The sequence below is a fragment of the Pseudorasbora parva genome, chromosome 4 (assembly GCF_024679245.1).
Source record: "Pseudorasbora parva isolate DD20220531a chromosome 4, ASM2467924v1, whole genome shotgun sequence".
In the NCBI taxonomy this organism is placed as follows: Eukaryota; Metazoa; Chordata; class Actinopteri; order Cypriniformes; family Gobionidae; genus Pseudorasbora; species Pseudorasbora parva.
In genome coordinates, this window is record NC_090175.1 from 3,207,672 (window position 1) to 3,225,346 (window position 17,675).

The window sequence follows — 17,675 nt, forward strand, 5'->3', positions numbered from 1 at the left end:
CAACCCGAGCCCTAAAAGGTGGAGCAGAAGACACAGAGCAGAGGGCAAAAAATATTCACAAATATGCTACCCACCGGCCCAACATCCTCCAGGATGGGGCCAGGGGCCGCCAGAAGGTGGCAGCCACAACAAGCTCTGGAAAGCGGGGTTTTCGCAAAACTAGCCCACCTGCGTACAAGCGTGGGACGCCAAACCCCGCCCCACGACCACTGGCTAAGTCGCTGTTCATTCTGCTTCACACCAACCTGCATTACAAAAAACCCCAAAACGCAGAGAAGGGGGCGGGCCTTGGCCGGACGACTCTAATGTAAGAGGAGGCTGACTAGGGATGCGAAAGAAAATGCCCTGCAATATTCAAACCGAGGGCCTCGGGCGATAATTACTTTCCTTCTTTGGAAAGAAATGCCCCCCATCCCGCAAAAGCCTAGGCCAACCGATGCAGTGGCCCGGAGAGGGCCAGCCTACATAAGAGTATTATACGCGGCTCGGGGGAGCGAAAAAACCTCAATAATACTCCGTCCAAGCCCTGCGAGGCTAGACATAAATCTGTAGTTCGTGCGTAAGCCTAAACTCACCCTCCCGTCTATGAAATTCCACGAGGGGCAACGTTGACCGCTTTACCCTGGGGTGGCTAAGAGCTTCCTGTTTGACTAGGAGAGCACACTCGCCTAAAACAACAGCCCATTCCTATAAGAATGAGCGGTTGCCTCAATACTGCTTCATCACACAGAGAGAAGGCAAAAAAAACTGTTCGCACAGCTGTACATACAATGGCGGCTATTCTCTCCTAGCAAAGCTAGCTCTAGACATACCACATAACGGCATCTAAAAAATCGTTCTAGCCACCGGACAGGGGAACTACAGGGCCCTATGGTGTCCTCCATCGATACCGTGATCCCCAAACCCTTGGCGGGGAGCATGAAGTCTCACACAACATAAATAATAAATGTTTCCCTCGCAAGGGGGACTTACCAGCTCGCCTCCTGCGCGACGATATCCACACATAAGTTTTACTCACAGTATGCATGTTTAGGAGCGCAACCGCCTGAGGGTGCGCTTCTCACAGCCCAGCCAGGCGGGGTCTAGAGTATCATCGTCACGGCCCCCCTCAGGGCTGGATGTAAGAAGCGCCTGGGGAAAAAATGAAGAAGAGCAGTAAATGAGATGTAATTCTTAACTCACCCACCTAAGGGAGGGATATTTCATTCACGCCAACAGCGTTGTGATACTATTCCTCTTATGTGGGAGTCCGCCTCTTTGCGCCCCGCCCTTAACCGCGGGGAGCATGAGAGGCGATGTTGGCACTCAGGCCCCGTCACTGGTCCGTATACCGTGACGCCTCCCGCCTGCCTGGGACCCGGATCTCAGCGGTGTGCGGGTCCTCGGACACCACCACCCGCGCTTCTGTGACACTGGCCCTCAGGCCCTGCCATCGCTGATATGGCGCACAGCTGCGCCGCGGGTCAGGGTATTTTCCCTGATTGAGATCCCTCAGCAGGTCTTCCCAGTACACTTGCAACACCGACACGGCGTAAAAGTAGCACCAGGCTGACCCGCTGCCGTGTATGCCCCGCCATCTAAACCCCCTGAAACATAGTTGAAAGAAGCTCAGATGGCAGGGTTGGAGCTAGAACACATACCCATATCCACCCATCCTCCAAACATCAGCATTTAACACCCGCTGATGTCCGTGAATACACTGAATATGGGTTCTTCCATACCCTCACAATCTCAGTCAGGAGATCAGGAAGGAATGGAAAAGCTCAACTGAGCCGACGGTTTTATGGCCGGGGAGAAATCGATCGTTCCGTTTAAACGAGCGATCTCTCCTTTAATGCGCCCACATGACGGCCGCAGCCTGCATGCAGCGCGCTCATAACAGCCATCGGCTCAGCATACACAGTCAGGATGGCTGAGAAATTAATTTCCCTTCTCACCAGCCATCCCTACGAGCATTCGTGATTAGTCTCGTCAGTCGCTAGATCGCCGGAGGGAAACATCCCCTCGCGGCGATCGGCGACCCCATCCGAGGGACTGTGACGTGCATCCGCGCTCAGCCTCAGCGTGAGCGGGGATCACATCACTAATCTCAGATGCAAAAACGCTCTTCCCTCAGGAAGAGCGCTAGACGAGAACGGAGCGATTTCGGATTGAAAACTTCGCTCACATTACACACAATCGAACAAATGACTCCACAAGAGCTTGACTGTGCATGCTCTTAATCCCAGGCAGAAAATAAATGAATCTGGATTACCTTTGACTTGAAGCATTCAGACAAAAACAGTCCCTGAAGACGAAGATGCTGGTGTCATGTTTGCAAGGCGCCCTTATATACTTCCTGGTCGCACCTTGATGACATCATAGGCTGTCGCCGGTCAATAGGATTGCTGTGGTTTGATAGTAGCTCAGACACCGGTCACGCTGGAGGCGTTCCCCATAGCGTCAGCTGACGCAGCTCGAGTTCCCTTTCGAAAGGGAACAACGGTGCGTGGTGATCGCTTCCACTTTATACCCGCGCAGCGGGGCGGAGTGCGATATGCAAAGCATGCACGCCAATGTTCATTGGTCCGTTTTCTAAATCTCGAAGCTGATAGGGTCTCCAGAAGTGATCCCCATTCGTCGATCTAGTTCTGACGTACGTCTCTGTTCCCTCCTTCAGGGAACGAGGGTTACCATAAGTAACCGAGATGTTTTATATGTAATAGTATTGAATTGTTATAGATCGTTTTGATTATGTGTACGTGTATAACAGAGCATAACTGAAGCACGCTGGACTCAGTCACAAATTGGCCATCACTCGCAATCAAAACCCAGCGTTCAGGAGAGAGCCTCAAAACCAGTGTAGAAAATCATTAGTTGACCTCAGACAACAGTATAAAAAAAGCCAGTTCATGACACCTTTAATTATCTCATTAGCTTCAGTGTTTATTTATGCAGTGTGGACACATGTACACTGAGACCTGTTGATTTAACACTGGGGATTTTTTGCTGTTTGTGAAGAGTCCCAATAATTCTGACCACAACTGTACATATAAACTACAGTACATCTCAGTTTTTCATGGTTCATCAGTATATGGTGATGTTCTGTTAACAGGTTGTAATGTAGAGAATGCAAGCTACCCTGCTGGACTGTGTGCTGAGAGGACTGCTATCTCGAAAGCTGTGTCTGATGGACATACTTCCTTCAAAGCCATCGCAATTTCCAGGTGTGTGTGTGAGTGAGATATACACTAAATTATGACATACAATTGAGTAATATTCTGGTATTAATTGTGTTTTGTGCAGTGATGTAAAACATCAGTTTATTCGTCCATGTGGATTCTGCAGGCAGTTCTTGAGAGAGGTTAGTTCTTCTAAAAAAAAAAAATTATACAAACTGATAATTATTGTTTTATTATTACAAATAGGTCTAGCTTTAGCTGTGGCTTAGAACAAATAAACGACAACAACGAATCAAGCTGGTTTTGTCATCTTTTTTGCAGTTTGGCTTGAAGTGGGACGTTTATATGACGAAATCTGATGGAACTTACGAACGGATGACAGTGGAAGAGATCCTGCCATTATCCTTTGGCCCTGATGACCTCAAGCCAGAAGGAAACCATTAGACCAGGGTAGTTTATGTAAATGTACTGTATACCATAACGGATTATTAATTTATTTTCTTGATCAGCTTTATTCATTTATTTTATTGATTTTATTTGTAATAATTCACTTGTTGATGCTATGTTAGAATACTAGCTAGTGACTACCAGTAGAGGTTGATAAAGAGATGAGATCGGTTTGTTTGAGGTACTGAAAACTGTGGAGCATTGATAAATGATTGCATAATATAGGGTTTATTTGGAAGTGTTACACATTTTGGGGATAAAAGTTGATCTTAAATGTATCTGTTTTAACCCTTTTAACATGTTTTGCAGGAATGCAGGAGTTTTTTCTTCTGTGATTTTATGTGATTTATAAAAAATTGTCTATACAATTATTTCAGCTCGTCTGTGTTAATAAATTTATCCATAAATTTAAAATAAATTGTCTTTCATCAACAGAAGTGGTGGACCAATTATTTATTATCTGTAAATGTGACTGTTCCTTTGTGCCGATGTTAGTTCTCTAGTTCCCCTTATATGCTTTCTTTGCTGAAAGGCACAATTAATGGCTTACAACTCAATCCTTGACAAATTGTATTATTAATACATATGATATGATAGAAATGTGATCAGTCACATGACAGGCGGACCCAGTAAAATGTAAAGACACACACACACACACATTAAAATAGATAAGATGAATAAAATGGACTAAAAGGACTAAGACAACATGTAAACCTATTAAAACTCCAATATACATAAAATCATAATAATATATAGAGTTGTTAAAACATGTGTCTTGTGTGACAGTGTCACAAGTTGGCCTGTTGACCCTTGACTTTTAACCCCTAACTGTCACGGTTTTCCAGCCAGCACAGCCATCGAGGCTCCGCATGGGTTAGCCCAGATGAAGTGAACTCTGCTCAGTGTACACACTACAGACTGTTAAATGTAACACTGAATCAGGACTGGAGTTAATGAGATAATTAAGTGATTAATTGCAGGAGTCTTCAATATTGAACCTTTTAACAATATTCTAATTTTCTAAGGAAGTACATATAGTGGGTTCGCGGAAAAAACCCCATGCGTTTAATTGTCCAAAGGGCGAATAATCACCCGGATGGACCGTAGGGCACATTCGGATCACTTTGCTCTGTTAATTACCACGCCGAATGACCTTTCGTACTTCCCCAGCTCCCGCTGACCGCTCCTTTGATTCCCCCGGATAGTGCCCGTATGGACGCAGATAGGGGGCGACCAAGGGCTAACTGGTGACCCCCCCTCCGTCCGTGGACCAACTAAACGTCCGCTCCTCATCTTCAAACAGGTAAAAGGGGTAAGTCGCTCCCTCGAGACCGCTAAACGTCCGATCCCCTGTTAAGAGATGGGGCGCGGTTGACCGCTGCCCGCGGGCCCGTTATTCGTCCGATCGACTATCGGTTTGACGGAGCGGTCAGCGAGGGTGAGGTCAGGGTCCCGCCAACCGACTATTTGCCCGATTACCTACTATTTTCGATTTCCGTGCCTTTCCATTGGACCAATCCTCGGGTGGGCGGGTGCGGCCACGCCCCCATCCCACGGACCGGTTATTTGTCCGATACCCCGCTAAATTTTCGATTCGCTCCCGTTCGGAGGCGGAAGGTCGCGGCTCCCCGAGATTCGGGTCCCCGGACCCCCGAGGCGCGGAGCCCTGCGACTTCGCCAATTTTTTCCCTGCGCCCCAGGGCCACGCCCTCCGGGTGTGCCGTTCGGGGGCCCCCCGTGTGCCAGGGTGCCAAATCTGGGGCCCGCGGGACCCCCGTAGCAAAATCCCTGTATGCCATTTTCGCAAGAGGGCCTGCCGGAGCGGGTTCGCGGACGCCGCTTCGAGAGGGCCCACGGACCGGGGGGCGGCTCTTTCCCGCTCGCCGCGGCCCCCCGAGTCGGGCGGGCACGGCCGTCGGACCCCCGGACGCTTTCGGGGGCCGAAAGGTCAAAAAAGGAGCCGCGATCCGTCTGGGCCGGTATGGCCGTAAATGTGGCTACGGACGGCCCCCGTTCGGACGCGAAAGTCCGCGGCTCCTCGAGATTCGGGTTCCCGGTCCCCCGGGGGCCCCCGACTCGGGCCCCCGAAGCGCGGAGCCCTGCGACGTCGCCAATTTTTTCCCTGCGCCCCAGGGCCACGCCCTCCGGGTGTGCCGTTCGGGGGCCCCCCGTGTGCCAGGGTGCCAAATCTGGGGCCTGCGGGACCCCCGTAGCAAAATCCCTCTATGCCATTTTCGCAAGACGGCCTACCGGAGCGGTTTCGCGGACGCCGCTTCGAGAGGGCCCACGGACCGGGGGGCGGCTCTTTCCCGCTCGACGCGGCCCCCCGAGTCGGGCGGTAACGTCCGGCGGACCCCCGGACGCTCTGGCGAGCTTTCGGGGGTCGAGAGGTCAAAAAAGAGGCCGCGATCCCTCTGGGCCGGTATGGCCGTAAATGCGGCTCGGGACGGCCCCCGTTCGGGGACGGAGGGGCGTGGCGTCTCGAGATTTCACGTGGAGACTCCCCGGGGGCCCCCGGCGCACGCCCCCGAAGCGCGAAGCTCTAGGGCCTTCCCGTGGGACCGCCCCTCCCCCGCTCGAAATCATTCAGGGGCCTCTATTTGCGTGCCATTGAAAGAGCCTTGAGGCAGAGCCTCGGCAGAGTGGCTCGGAACGACTCGCCTCGGCGCCAGGGCCAGGCCGTTTCGGGGTGTCGCTCGGGGGGGCCCCGAGAGTCGGCATGCAAAATCCGGGGGCCCCGGGGACTATGCTGCGTAATCCGGCCCCCCTGTTATTTAATGGAGGTCGTGAACATCGCCGACGAAACGGCTTCGGAAGGGCCGACAGGCCAGGGGGCGCCGTTTCCTCTCTCGCCACGATCGTCCGAGTCGGGCGGGAACGTCCGTCGGGCCCCCGGATGCTTCCGGGGGTCGAAAGGTCAAAAAAGAGGCCGCGATCCCTCTGGCCCGGTACGGCCGTAAATGCGGCTCGGGACGGCCCCCGTTCGGGGAGGGAGGGGCGGGGCGGGGCGTCTCGAGATTTCTCGTCAAGACTCCCCAGGGGCCCCCGGCGCAGGTCCCTGAAGGGCGAAGCTCTAGGGCCTTCGCGTGGAACCGCCCCTCCCCCGCTCGAAATCATTCACAGGCCTCTGTTTGTGTGCCATTGACAGAGCCTCGAGGCAGAGCATTGAGGCAGAGCCGGACCGGAACGACTCGCCTCGGCGCCAGGGCCCGGCCGTTCAATACACTGATACACATCTGATATTCTCCCAACTGTTTCCATTCACTTAAGATAAACAATCAACTTTGTTTTATGTGAATACTCGCCAAAATGAACATTTTGACATTCGTCCTCTTCCATTATGCTATAAACTATAAATCTGTTTAAAAATGCTGGAAAATCATTGAACTTCACATGAGTGGAGTAAAAAGTAAGATATTTGTCTTCCAAATGTAGTGAAGTTAAAGTCATAAGTTTCCAGAAAAAATAATATTCAAGTAAAGTACAGATCCTCAAAAAGTGTAATTAAGTACAGTACTCGAGTAAATGCACTAAAGCTGGGCATACATGGTGCGATTTTCGTCCGATTTCAAGCTGAATTCTGACTCGTTCGACTCTGTTTTGTGTAAGGCCGATTTTCAGCTTTGCTATGTGTCGTTTGTCGTGAGGTGTTCGTGCAGTGTACAGAGGGAGACGAGAGGCGATAAACCTTTCACGATTGGCAATCGTATGGTCGGATTAATTTCTGCCATGTCAGAAATTCTGCTCGGCCCTCATGAGGTAATCGCACAGCTGAAGCAGAGCTACGAACTGATTGCCCTATTTTATCCTGCGTGCGCCAAAGCAGAAGTTATACCTTTTCATCTTTAAGGCAGCAAGAAAGAAAACGAAAAGTAGGAGATCTTTATGTTCTATATAGGCAGCTATCAAACAGCCAAAACATGCCTCCAGTTTGTGTAGTAATGTGGATAATCCAAATCTTCCAAACCACCACAATAGCACCTCTTTTAATTCAGCTACTTGATCATTAATTTACTTGTTTCACTTTTCACTTTATTTACTCATTTATTTAATAATTTACTTCATTTTATTATCACAGGAAATGTGAACCGTTGTCCATCATTTGACAATTGGTGATGAAGAAAAATGTCATGTTGCAATATTTGAAATTATTTTTACATTTTAAATCATGAAGTTTCTGCAAGAATTATGCCGGTGAAGTCTCAAACCAGTCAATTATTCACTACAGAAAACATAACAGTCTTATTTTATTTTCTTAATATTTCTCTGGTTGTGGCCGAAAAATCCTAGGCTATATAGTGAAGAAAATGAGAAGAGAAGTAGCCTAGGCCTATTTCATGTTCAACAAGTTGATTTTGAAATAAAGCTGCTCTTTTAATTTGAGACTGATATTATTGCAGTGTTCTGACAAATTAAATACTATATATATATATATATATATATATATATATATATATATATATATGTGTGTGATATAATATTATAAACTGTTAATTATTTTAATTGTAGGCTTTTAATTCATTATATAATCGCCCTTAATGTTTTTAAAGAATTAAATTTTAATGAGGAGTAAACTAATCTATTCTTTTATGCAGCATGTTGGTTATGCATTATGAAATTGTTGCGGGCAAACGAATAGGCTATCAGTTTAATAAAAGTAGGCATACCCTAATAATAATAATTTTATTATTATTATTATTTATTTTATTACATTAATTGGATATGCTAAATCCTCTTGATTTGATAGCTGAACATTTGACCATTATTTGATCACAGAGAATTATCTCTCTATAGTACACCGCTCTATAGCACGATCGAGCATATTTCACACATACAGTTTGAGCAGTCAAATCGTGCTTGGCGATCGGACCGCACAGTGTGAGCACATAAATCCTAAACTCTGGCTTAACATCGCCTGGATCTACTCGTATAGTGTGAGTCGGTAACCTTGCTGAAATCGCACATAAATCACACAGTGTATCCTAAGGCGATTAAGGCCCTGTCCCAAATGCAGGGCCAGCCCTGACCAATTTGTTGCCCTAGGCAGGATTTTACTTGGTGCCCCGTGTATCAAGGTTTAGCACTAATGTTACATGTTATCAGTCTAAGATGTGGAAACACTGGCTTAGACATGTGCCGATTTTCGGTAATGCAATATATCACGATAATGAATATACACAATATTGTTATCGTGGGCACTTCAAAATACCGTAAATAATAATTTATTAACAATTTATTTTTATTTTTATAATGCGCTCAAGAATACTTTGCCCATCAACCGTATAAATGCTCAACACTGCAGTATTCTGCGTCAAAGGGACACACGCTCAGATGTAAACAAGCCCAACTTGTACTTGCACATGACTGAATGGGTGAAGGAGACGCATTAATGAATTGCACACTCTGTGCAATCAGCAGAGGGCGCTGATGAACTGCAGAATGCAGCGCTTACCCCGGAAACCCCGCAAACAAAAGCAACCGCTAGTGAAGATTTTAAAACAGCCATTCAATTTTTGTAATCTCAATGTTGTTCATCACAGGCTCAGCACCAAATACTTAAAGGTGCACTATGCAAATTTCCGTCCACTGGAGGGCGCCTATTCAAAAGAAAAACAACACAAAGTGTGAGCGCAGCATCTTGGGACATGTGGTCTTCACCTCACAGCTGGTGGAAAATAGGACTCGGACAGAAATCACGTTCATGGATGCGGTTATTAACGTTACTGTAGCGTGAAGCAGAGTGGGACCAAGTGTTGTGGAGCTCAGCACGGCCGCTGGAGCGATTGGTTATTAACATTACTGTAGTGAAGCAGAGCAGGACTGAGTGTTGAGGAGCTGAGCACGGCTGCTGGAGCGATTGGTTATTAACGTTACTGTAGTGAAGCAGAGCAGGACCGAGTGTTGAGGAGCTCAGCACGGCCGCTGGAGCGATTGGTTATTAACGTTACTGTAGTGAAGCAGAGCAGGACCGAGTGTTGTGGAGCTGAGCACGGCTGCTGGAGCGATTGGTTATTAACATTACTGTAGTGAAGCAGAGCAGGACCGAGTGTTGTGGAGCTCAGCACGGCCGCTGGAGCGATTGGTTATTAACGTTACTGTAGTGAAGCAGAGCAGGACCGAGTGTTGTGGAGCTGAGAACGGCTGCTGGAGCGATTGGTTATTAATGTTACTGTAGTGTAAAGCAGAGCAGGACCGAGTGTTGAGGAGCTCAGCACGGCCGCTGGAGCGATTGGTTATTAACGTTACTGTAGTGAAGCAGAGCAGGACCGAGTGTTGTGGAGCAGAGCACGGCTGCTGGAGCGATTGGTTATTAATGTTACTGTAGTGTAAAGCAGAGCAGGACCGAGTGTTGAGGAGCTGTGCACGGCCGCTGGAGCGATTGGTTATTAACGTTACTGTAGTGAAGCAGAGCAGGACCGAGTGTTGAGGAGCTGAGCACAGCCGCTGGAGCGATTGGTTATTAACATTACTGTAGTGTAAAGCAGAGAAGGACCGAGTGTTGAGGAGCTGAGCACGGCCGCTGGAGCGATTGGTTATTAACGTTACTGTAGTGAAGCAGAGCAGGACTGAGTGTTGAGGAGCTGAGCACGGCCGCTGGAGCAATTTGTTATTAACGTTACTGTAGTGAAGCAGAGCAGGACCGAGTGTTGAGGAGCTGAGCACGGCCGCTGGAGTGATTGGTTATTAACGTTACTGTAGTGAAGCAGAGCAGGACTGAGTGTTGAGGAGCTGAGCACGGCCGCTGGAGCAATTTGTTATTAACGTTACTGTAGTGAAGCAGAGCAGGACCGAGTGTTGAGGAGCTGAGCACGGCCGCTGGAGCGATTGGTTATTAACGTTACTGTAGTGTAAAGCAGAGAAGGACCGAGTGTTGAGGAGCTGAGCACGGCCGCTGGAGCGATTGGTTATTAACGTTACTGTAGTGTGAAGCAGAGCAGGAGCGAGTGTTGAGGAGCTGAGCACGGCCGCTGGAGCGATTGGTTATTAACGTTACTGTAGTGAAGAAGAGCAGGACCGAGTGTTGTGGAGCTGAGCACGGCCGCTGGAGCGATTGGTTAATGATATAGTTGTGGTTTCTGTGGGTTATGCTCGTCATAACCCATAATCAACATATCTTCCTCTGAGGCAAAAGAATAGACACGACAGCAGTGATATAACAGTTCCCTTTCGTTCAGTCACTCCGACTTAACGTCAGTGACTGATGAATGGGGTTTTTGCCTAGAAGCCAATCATCTTCGAGATCTTAGAAAACGCCCAATGGCAGTGCCAATGCCATGGGCATGCGAGATTTGCATGCATAAATCTGCCTACCCACCTGGGTATATAAGGAAGTAGGTGGCATGAATCGCATTATGTTTCTGTTTCGGAGCTAAGAGCATCTCTTCACTCCGGCAAGCCTGAATTCTGAAGTCCTCTCTTCAGTCTTCGAGACGAGCGGTTCTCCAGGGTGTTGGTGTAACGGCGCGTTCCAGCGATCTCACATTGCCTGCCTGCTGATCTGTGCAGTGATCTGCAACAGCTGTGTGTGTTTTCCCTGGGCGCTTCGGCACTCTGCAGAGCTTCCTTTCACAAAAAGAGCTTGTGTGTGGCACGTCTTTTTCAAGACGGGTTGCCCGCGCACTTCCAGGTGCGGTCGATATCTGTTGCTGTCTTTGGGACGCATTCACTGCTCGACGTGTTTAGGCCCAGCACGTTCGGACAGTGTTTGTGGATGTGCTGTGTTCCCTCTGTGGGAACATGACCATCGCGATGTTGTGGTCGAGACTCAATGATCTCTGAGAGAGTCCCCTCTGCCACACCCCGATCTACCATCTCCGAGAGAGGTGGTACTTTGGCTGGTGGCCAGGGTGACCTGAGGGCGGTGCTGTGGTATTAAGAACCCCGACGATCATTCCTCGGGCCACTCCCGCCCTCTTGCACATCGCTTCCAGTGAGTGTTGGACTGAAGCAGCAGGATCGTTTCGTTCATACTCCAGATAGCGGCGAGAGGTCGATTGCCGCATCTCAAGGTGGGCTAGAGTCCTTTGGGGATGACGATTCGGTTATGCTCCGCCTCCGGGTGTGGTAGCACTGTAGAATCTGACCTAGAGTTGACAGCCATGTTATCTCGGGCAGCCGCGAGCCTCGGGCTGGTGTGAATCTCCACCCTGTCACGAGTGCTCGCGGTTGGGCGATTGGTTTTTGGAGGTGGCACCCGACAGCTGCCAATCACCCCGACCCCAATGCCATTTCGCTCCCGAGATACATGAGGAGTGCACGCGGTCCGGGAGATCTCCGGGTCTTCCCGCGACCGTTCGGTGGCCTCCTCCGCCTTCTCTGCCCTCGGGGGGTCGCGGCATAAGGGTACACTGGGGTCCCTCCCCCTCAGTCAGGTGCTCTGTTGCGCACTACGGTGTCCACTGAGTGCTTTGACTTGACGCGGTGAGGCTGTCCTAAGCGCCCTCCCAAGCCTGTTGGCTCGTCTACTTCGGTGGCGTAGTCCAGCAGTGCTATGGGGAAAGCTGCCGCCCCGATGCGTATGCAAGAGGACAGAGCTGATCCAGGGCTATGAGCCCCCTCGCAGACCCCAGTGGAACGCGAGTCCTTCCCTGGTCTCCTCTGTCAGGGCGCAGTCGTTACCAGTGCCCCGACACCGGGCCGCTATGCCACCCGAGTCCGGGCCGGTAACACTGCCTTGAGAAAGGCGTGCCGCCACCGATCCTGCCCAACGCGGCGTAGGTGACCACACGCCCCCTGGGTCAGGAGATGTCCACAGCTGTGGTCTGGGAAAGACAATTGGCCTTACTTGGTAGATGCGGGAAGGCTGAGTGAGCCCGCCTCCTCAGCTCGCCCATATCCCAGGCCGGCCTTATTGGCGGCATGGTCAGGGACTGCGCCCAACAGTTCTTGGCCGTCCCCAGAGGCAGACTGAGGCCATCTGCCCCGGCAGCCCGCTGCTGCACCTAAGCGCCGCCGGCACAGTTGCCTCAGCCTCCTCGCCGCCAGAGCGACTTCCGGCGACCCCCTCCCGCGTGGCCACAGCAGCAGCCTTCACCCTGGCCACGCCGCGGAGCGCGCTACAGGAAGCCGTCCCAGTCCACGCCAGCCCTGCAGCTTTCTAAAAAAAAAAAAAAAAAGAGGCCAGCGGCCCTCCGGACGTGGACAGCTCTGGGATGGGCAGTTCTTTCAGGGGACGGTGGCAGGTCCGCCCCTTCCCCCGGTGGAGGGCCGGGGGAGAATCCTTTGTCCAGCTGCTGGCCCACGGGTCAGCAGCACCCTTTGTAAGAAGGAACTGATTAACCCATCCTTGAGCACCCAGAGACCGGTGACGGCAGTGTGCGCCGCCTCCGGGCCACGCCGCTCTCGTCCCTCTCTGTCGCCAGCCCCCTCTCAGAGCAGACCCCAGTGGAACGCGAGTCCTTCCCTGGTCTCCTCTGTCAGGGCGCAGCCGTTACCGCCGCCCCGACACCGGGCCGCTACGCCACCCGAGTCCGGGCCGGTAACGCTGCCTCGCTGCCCCACCGAGGGTAAGCCGGTGATCTGCATGACTACGTTGGTACACTCCCTGGGAGCGTGGCTACAGCTGCTGGGACTGTCCCGCTGGGTCGCACGGACCATCCGGCTCGGCTATGCGATTCAGTTGGCGCGAGCTCCTCCCCGCTTCCGGGGTGTCCGGTACACCATGGTGGGGTCCAATGCCCCAGTCATGCGTGCGGAGATCGCGACCCTACTGGCGAGGGGCGCGGTCGAGCTCGTCCCTCCAGCCGAGATGAAGTCCGGCTTTTACAGACCTTACTTCATTGTACCGAAGAAATCAGGTGGGTTACGACCGATTCTGGACCTTCGCATCCTGAATCGATCCCTGTACAGGCTTCCGTTCAGGATGTTGACTGCGAAATGCCTTTTTGAATGCGTTCGTCCATGCGATTGGTTTGCAGCGATCAACCTGAAGGACGCGTACTTCCATGTGTCCATCCTTCCGCGACACAGACCGTTCCTACGGTTTGCGTTCGAAGGGCGGGAATATCAGTATGACGTACTACCATTCGGGCTAGCTCTGTCCCCTCGCGTCTTCACGAAGATTGTCGAGGCAGCCCTGGCGCCACTCAGGCAGCAAGGGGTTCGCATCCTGAACTATCTCGACGACTGGCTCATACTGGGCCACACTCGGGACCGGGTGTGCGAACACAAACTCTGCCCAGGGTAGAGGATCTCTTTTCTCGGTATGGAGATCGACTCGGTCACCATGTGTGCGCAGCTTACCGGCGTGCGCGAGCAGTCACTGCTGACTTGCCTCCGTCAGATAGAGAGCAAGAGTGCGGTTCCACTGAAACTGTTTCAGAGGCTCCTGGGGCATATGGCATCTGCAGCCGTGGTGACGCCGCTCGGATTGCTTCATATGAGACCGCTTCAGCACTGGCTTCGCGATCGAGTCCCGAGATGGGCATGGCAGTCTGGCACGCTCCGGGTCCCAGTGACTCGGGCCTGCAGACAGACACTCACCCAGTGGTCGAACCTCAGCTTTCTACGGGCAGGTGTGCCCTTAGAACGAGTTTCCCTGCATGTTGTTGTGTCAACAGATGCGTCCACCACGGGCTGGGGTGCCATGTGCAATGGACATGCAGCCGCCGGCTCTTGGTCAGAGAGCCAGAGCCGCCTGCATATCAATTGCCTCGAGTTGCTGGCAGTACGGTTCGCCCTGCACCGCTTCCTAGCGTTGTTGAAGGGTCAACACGTTCTAGTCAGATCGGACAACACGGCCGTAGTAGTGTACATCAACCACCAGGGCGGTCTACGCTCCCGCCGCATTTCTCAACTCGCCCGCCATCTCGTTCTATGGAGTCAGAAGCGCCTGAGGTCCCTTCGTGCTGTCCATATCCCGGGGATCCTGAACCGTGCAGCTGACGAGCTCTCACGGTTTCAGCCAATCCCTGGGGAGTGGAGACTCCATCCCCAGTCGGTCCAGCTGATCTGGGATCAGTTCGGGGACGCACAGGTAGATCTGTTTGCCTCCCACGACTCGTCCCATTGCAGCCTGTACTATTCCCTGACCGAGGGCACGCTCGGCACGGATGCACTGGCGCACAGCTGGCCGCAGGGCCTACGCAAGTATGCGTTTCCCCCAGTGAGCCTTCTTGCACGTGTTTTGTGCAAAGTCAGGGAGGACAAGGAGCAAGTCACGTTGGTCGCTCCGTACTGGCACGGCCGGACCTGGTTCCCAGAACTAGTCTCCTTGCGACAGCCCCTCCCTGGCCGATTCCTCTGAGACAGGATCTCCTCTCTCAGAGACGGGGCACCCTGTGGCACCCGCGTCCCGATCTTGGAACCTCCACGTGTGGCTCCTGGACGGGACGCGGCAGGTTTGAGTACCCTACCACCTACGGTGGTGGCTACCATCACTTCCCCTCGGGCCGAGTCCACGAGACAGGCCTATGCGTTGAAGTGGAACCTCTTCTTCAATTGGTGCTCTTCTCGCCAAGAAGACCCCTGGAAATGCCCGATCGGGTCTGTGCTCTCTTCCTCCAAGAAGGGTTGGATCGAAGGCTGTCTCCATCCACCCTGAAGGTTTATGTGGCCGCTATTGCCGCTTATCATGACCTCTTGGACGGTAAAACGGTAAGTAAGCATGACTTGGTCATCACGTTCCTGAGGGGTGCGAGGAGACTACATCCTCCTCGTGCTCCTCTCGTACCCTCTTGGGACCTCTCAGTAGTTCTAAGTGCTCTGCAGAGGGCCCCATTTGAGCCTTTGCGGTCAGTAGATGTTAAGTTCTTGTCTATTAAGACAGCGCTCCTGACTGCATTGGCCTCCATCAAGAGGGTAGGGGACCTGCAGGCATTTTCGATTGACGAAGCGTGCCTGGAATTCGGGCCGGCTGACTCTCACGTGATCCTGAGACCCCGGCCTGGATATGTGCCCAAGGTTCCCACAACTCCGTTCAGAGACCAGGTGGTGAACCTGCAAGCGCTGCCCTTGGAGGAGGCAGACCCAGCCTTGGCATTGCTCTTTCCAGTCCGCGCCCTTCGCGCTTACGTAGACAGGACGCAGTGTTTCAGGACCTCTGACCAGCTCTTTGTCTGTTATGGTGGGAAGCTGAAAGGGAAGGCTCTCTCAAAGCAAAGGCTGTCTCACTGGTAGTGGACACCATTGTTTTGGCTTACCAGCAGCAGGGACGTCCATGTCCCCTTGGGGTCAGGGCCTACTCCACTCGGAGTGTGGCCTCCTCTTGGGCTTTAGCACATGGCGCTCCGCTGACAGACATCTGCAGAGCTGCAGGCTGGGCGACACCAAACACATTCGCCAGGTTTTATAACCTCCGAGTGGAGCCTGTATCCGACTATGTACTCGCCTCTACAAGTGGCCGGTAATGGATTGGCTCAGGTGTCTTCGCTTGCTCGCCATTCCACTCCACGGACTGGATATGTGCAATATTCTTCTCAGGTGAGCTCCCCGAGAGCCCTGAGCTCCTCCAGCACTAACGACGGCGATGCCAGTAAGTCTGCCCTTAGCCCAGACACTCGTGTCCGGCCAGGTGCCCCGTGTGCATGTGCCCTCTGGTGACCCCCACATGTGTATTTCCACCGTAAGCCTCCCTGAGCGGGTGTATTCCCTTGGCAATTTTGCCACCCCTGGGGTTAAAAATCCACCTGCGGCTGGTACCCCAGTGATCTTCCGTATGCAGCCCCTCGGGTCATACGTGTATTCTTAAGTCCTCCCTACGGGTAGGCATCTTGGCGCATATATCCTTCTGGAATATGCCTCCCAGTGTACCTTGGTATTCCTGCGTTAAGTAGAGGCCTTTGACCGTCCTAACTTGCATCAGGGCTCTCACGCTTGCGCAGGGCACTGGAAGACAGCCGAGTGGCGTTATTTCATTGGGACCCCCATTCGTCAGTCACTGACATTACGTCGGAGTGACTGACGAAAGGAAACGTCTCGGTTACGTATGTAACCCTCGTTCCCTGAGGAGGGAACGGAGACGTAACGTCCCGCTGCCACTTTCGCTGTACGGCTGGAACGGCCGAGAGTTCAGTCTTGGCTCCTCAGCAGGTAACATAATGCGATTCATGCCAGCTACTTCCTTATATACCCAGGTGGGTAGGCGGAGTTACGCATGCAAATCTCGCATGCCCATGGCATTGGCACTGCCATTGGGCGTTTTCTAAGATCTCGAAGATGATTGGCTTCTAGGTGAAACCCCCATTCGTCAGTCACTGACGTTATGTCTCCGTTCCCTCCTTAGGGAACGAGGGTTACATACGTAACCAAGACGTTATTCAACACTGAGATAAAGACTTTTCCATTACACCTCACAATGAGCATTTATAGATCCAGGAACATCTGATAAAAACTCTCCATGTGTAACAGGTTTGCTGGGGTTTATAGTTAGTATTTTGATGTTTAATATCTTTTGTTCCTCATTCATGTCAAGCCTTTGTTTGATCAGGTTTGTAAGTTGATGTGACAGGTAATGTCCTGAAAAACAAAAGACACACAAACACCCATCTGAAATACGCACCTGAACAGGTTCAAACTGTAAGGTGTGGAGAGTTTCCTTTCAATGATCACATACATTAAATATTTCTGTGGTTGGCTAAAGTGTTTTTAGTGGAACAGGATCTGTGTGAATAACAGGTGGAGCAGCTTCAGATGATAAACAGCTGATCTTTGTTTGTTTCCATTGTGAACTTTCCCTGTTTTACACGTCACTGTTGTTGTGAAGTGTGCAAAAATAAAAATAAATGACATTGAAGTTTCTGTGAAACAAAAGGACAAACATTACAGCTACAAGATAAAATCTGCCCCCCCCCCCCCCCCCCCCCACTGGAAAATTTATTTTGTTGCCCCAAGGCAATGTTATGCAGTATAGGTAGTAAATCACAGAGAAAAATATAATATTGTATCAACATTTATTAAGAAAATCAAGAGGGAACTGGTACTCTTTTAATTGCAAAATGTGTTTCAAATATTTCATTATGGCATTTGGCCACTTGAATGGTACTAGAAAGTACAATTCCTGAAGAAATTGTGAGTGGTGCTTGCCGTGGCAAAACTCGGGGCCCTGTGGCATTTGTGATGCAAAAAAGC

The 17,675-nt window shown here is 51.3% G+C and overlaps 1 protein-coding gene across 1 annotated transcript in view; it reads right to left on the reverse strand.

The window, feature by feature from the left end:
• Positions 1–17,244, reverse strand: part of LOC137072660 (NLR family CARD domain-containing protein 3-like) — a 40,910-nt gene extending 23,666 nt beyond the window's left edge. Inside the window, exon 1 of the mRNA XM_067440564.1 lies at positions 17,107–17,244. Coding sequence (XP_067296665.1) covers positions 17,107–17,162 — 56 coding nt within the window. The 5' untranslated portion in view covers positions 17,163–17,244. The remainder of the gene's footprint in view (positions 1–17,106) is intronic.
• Positions 17,245–17,675: the final 431 nt, after the last annotated feature.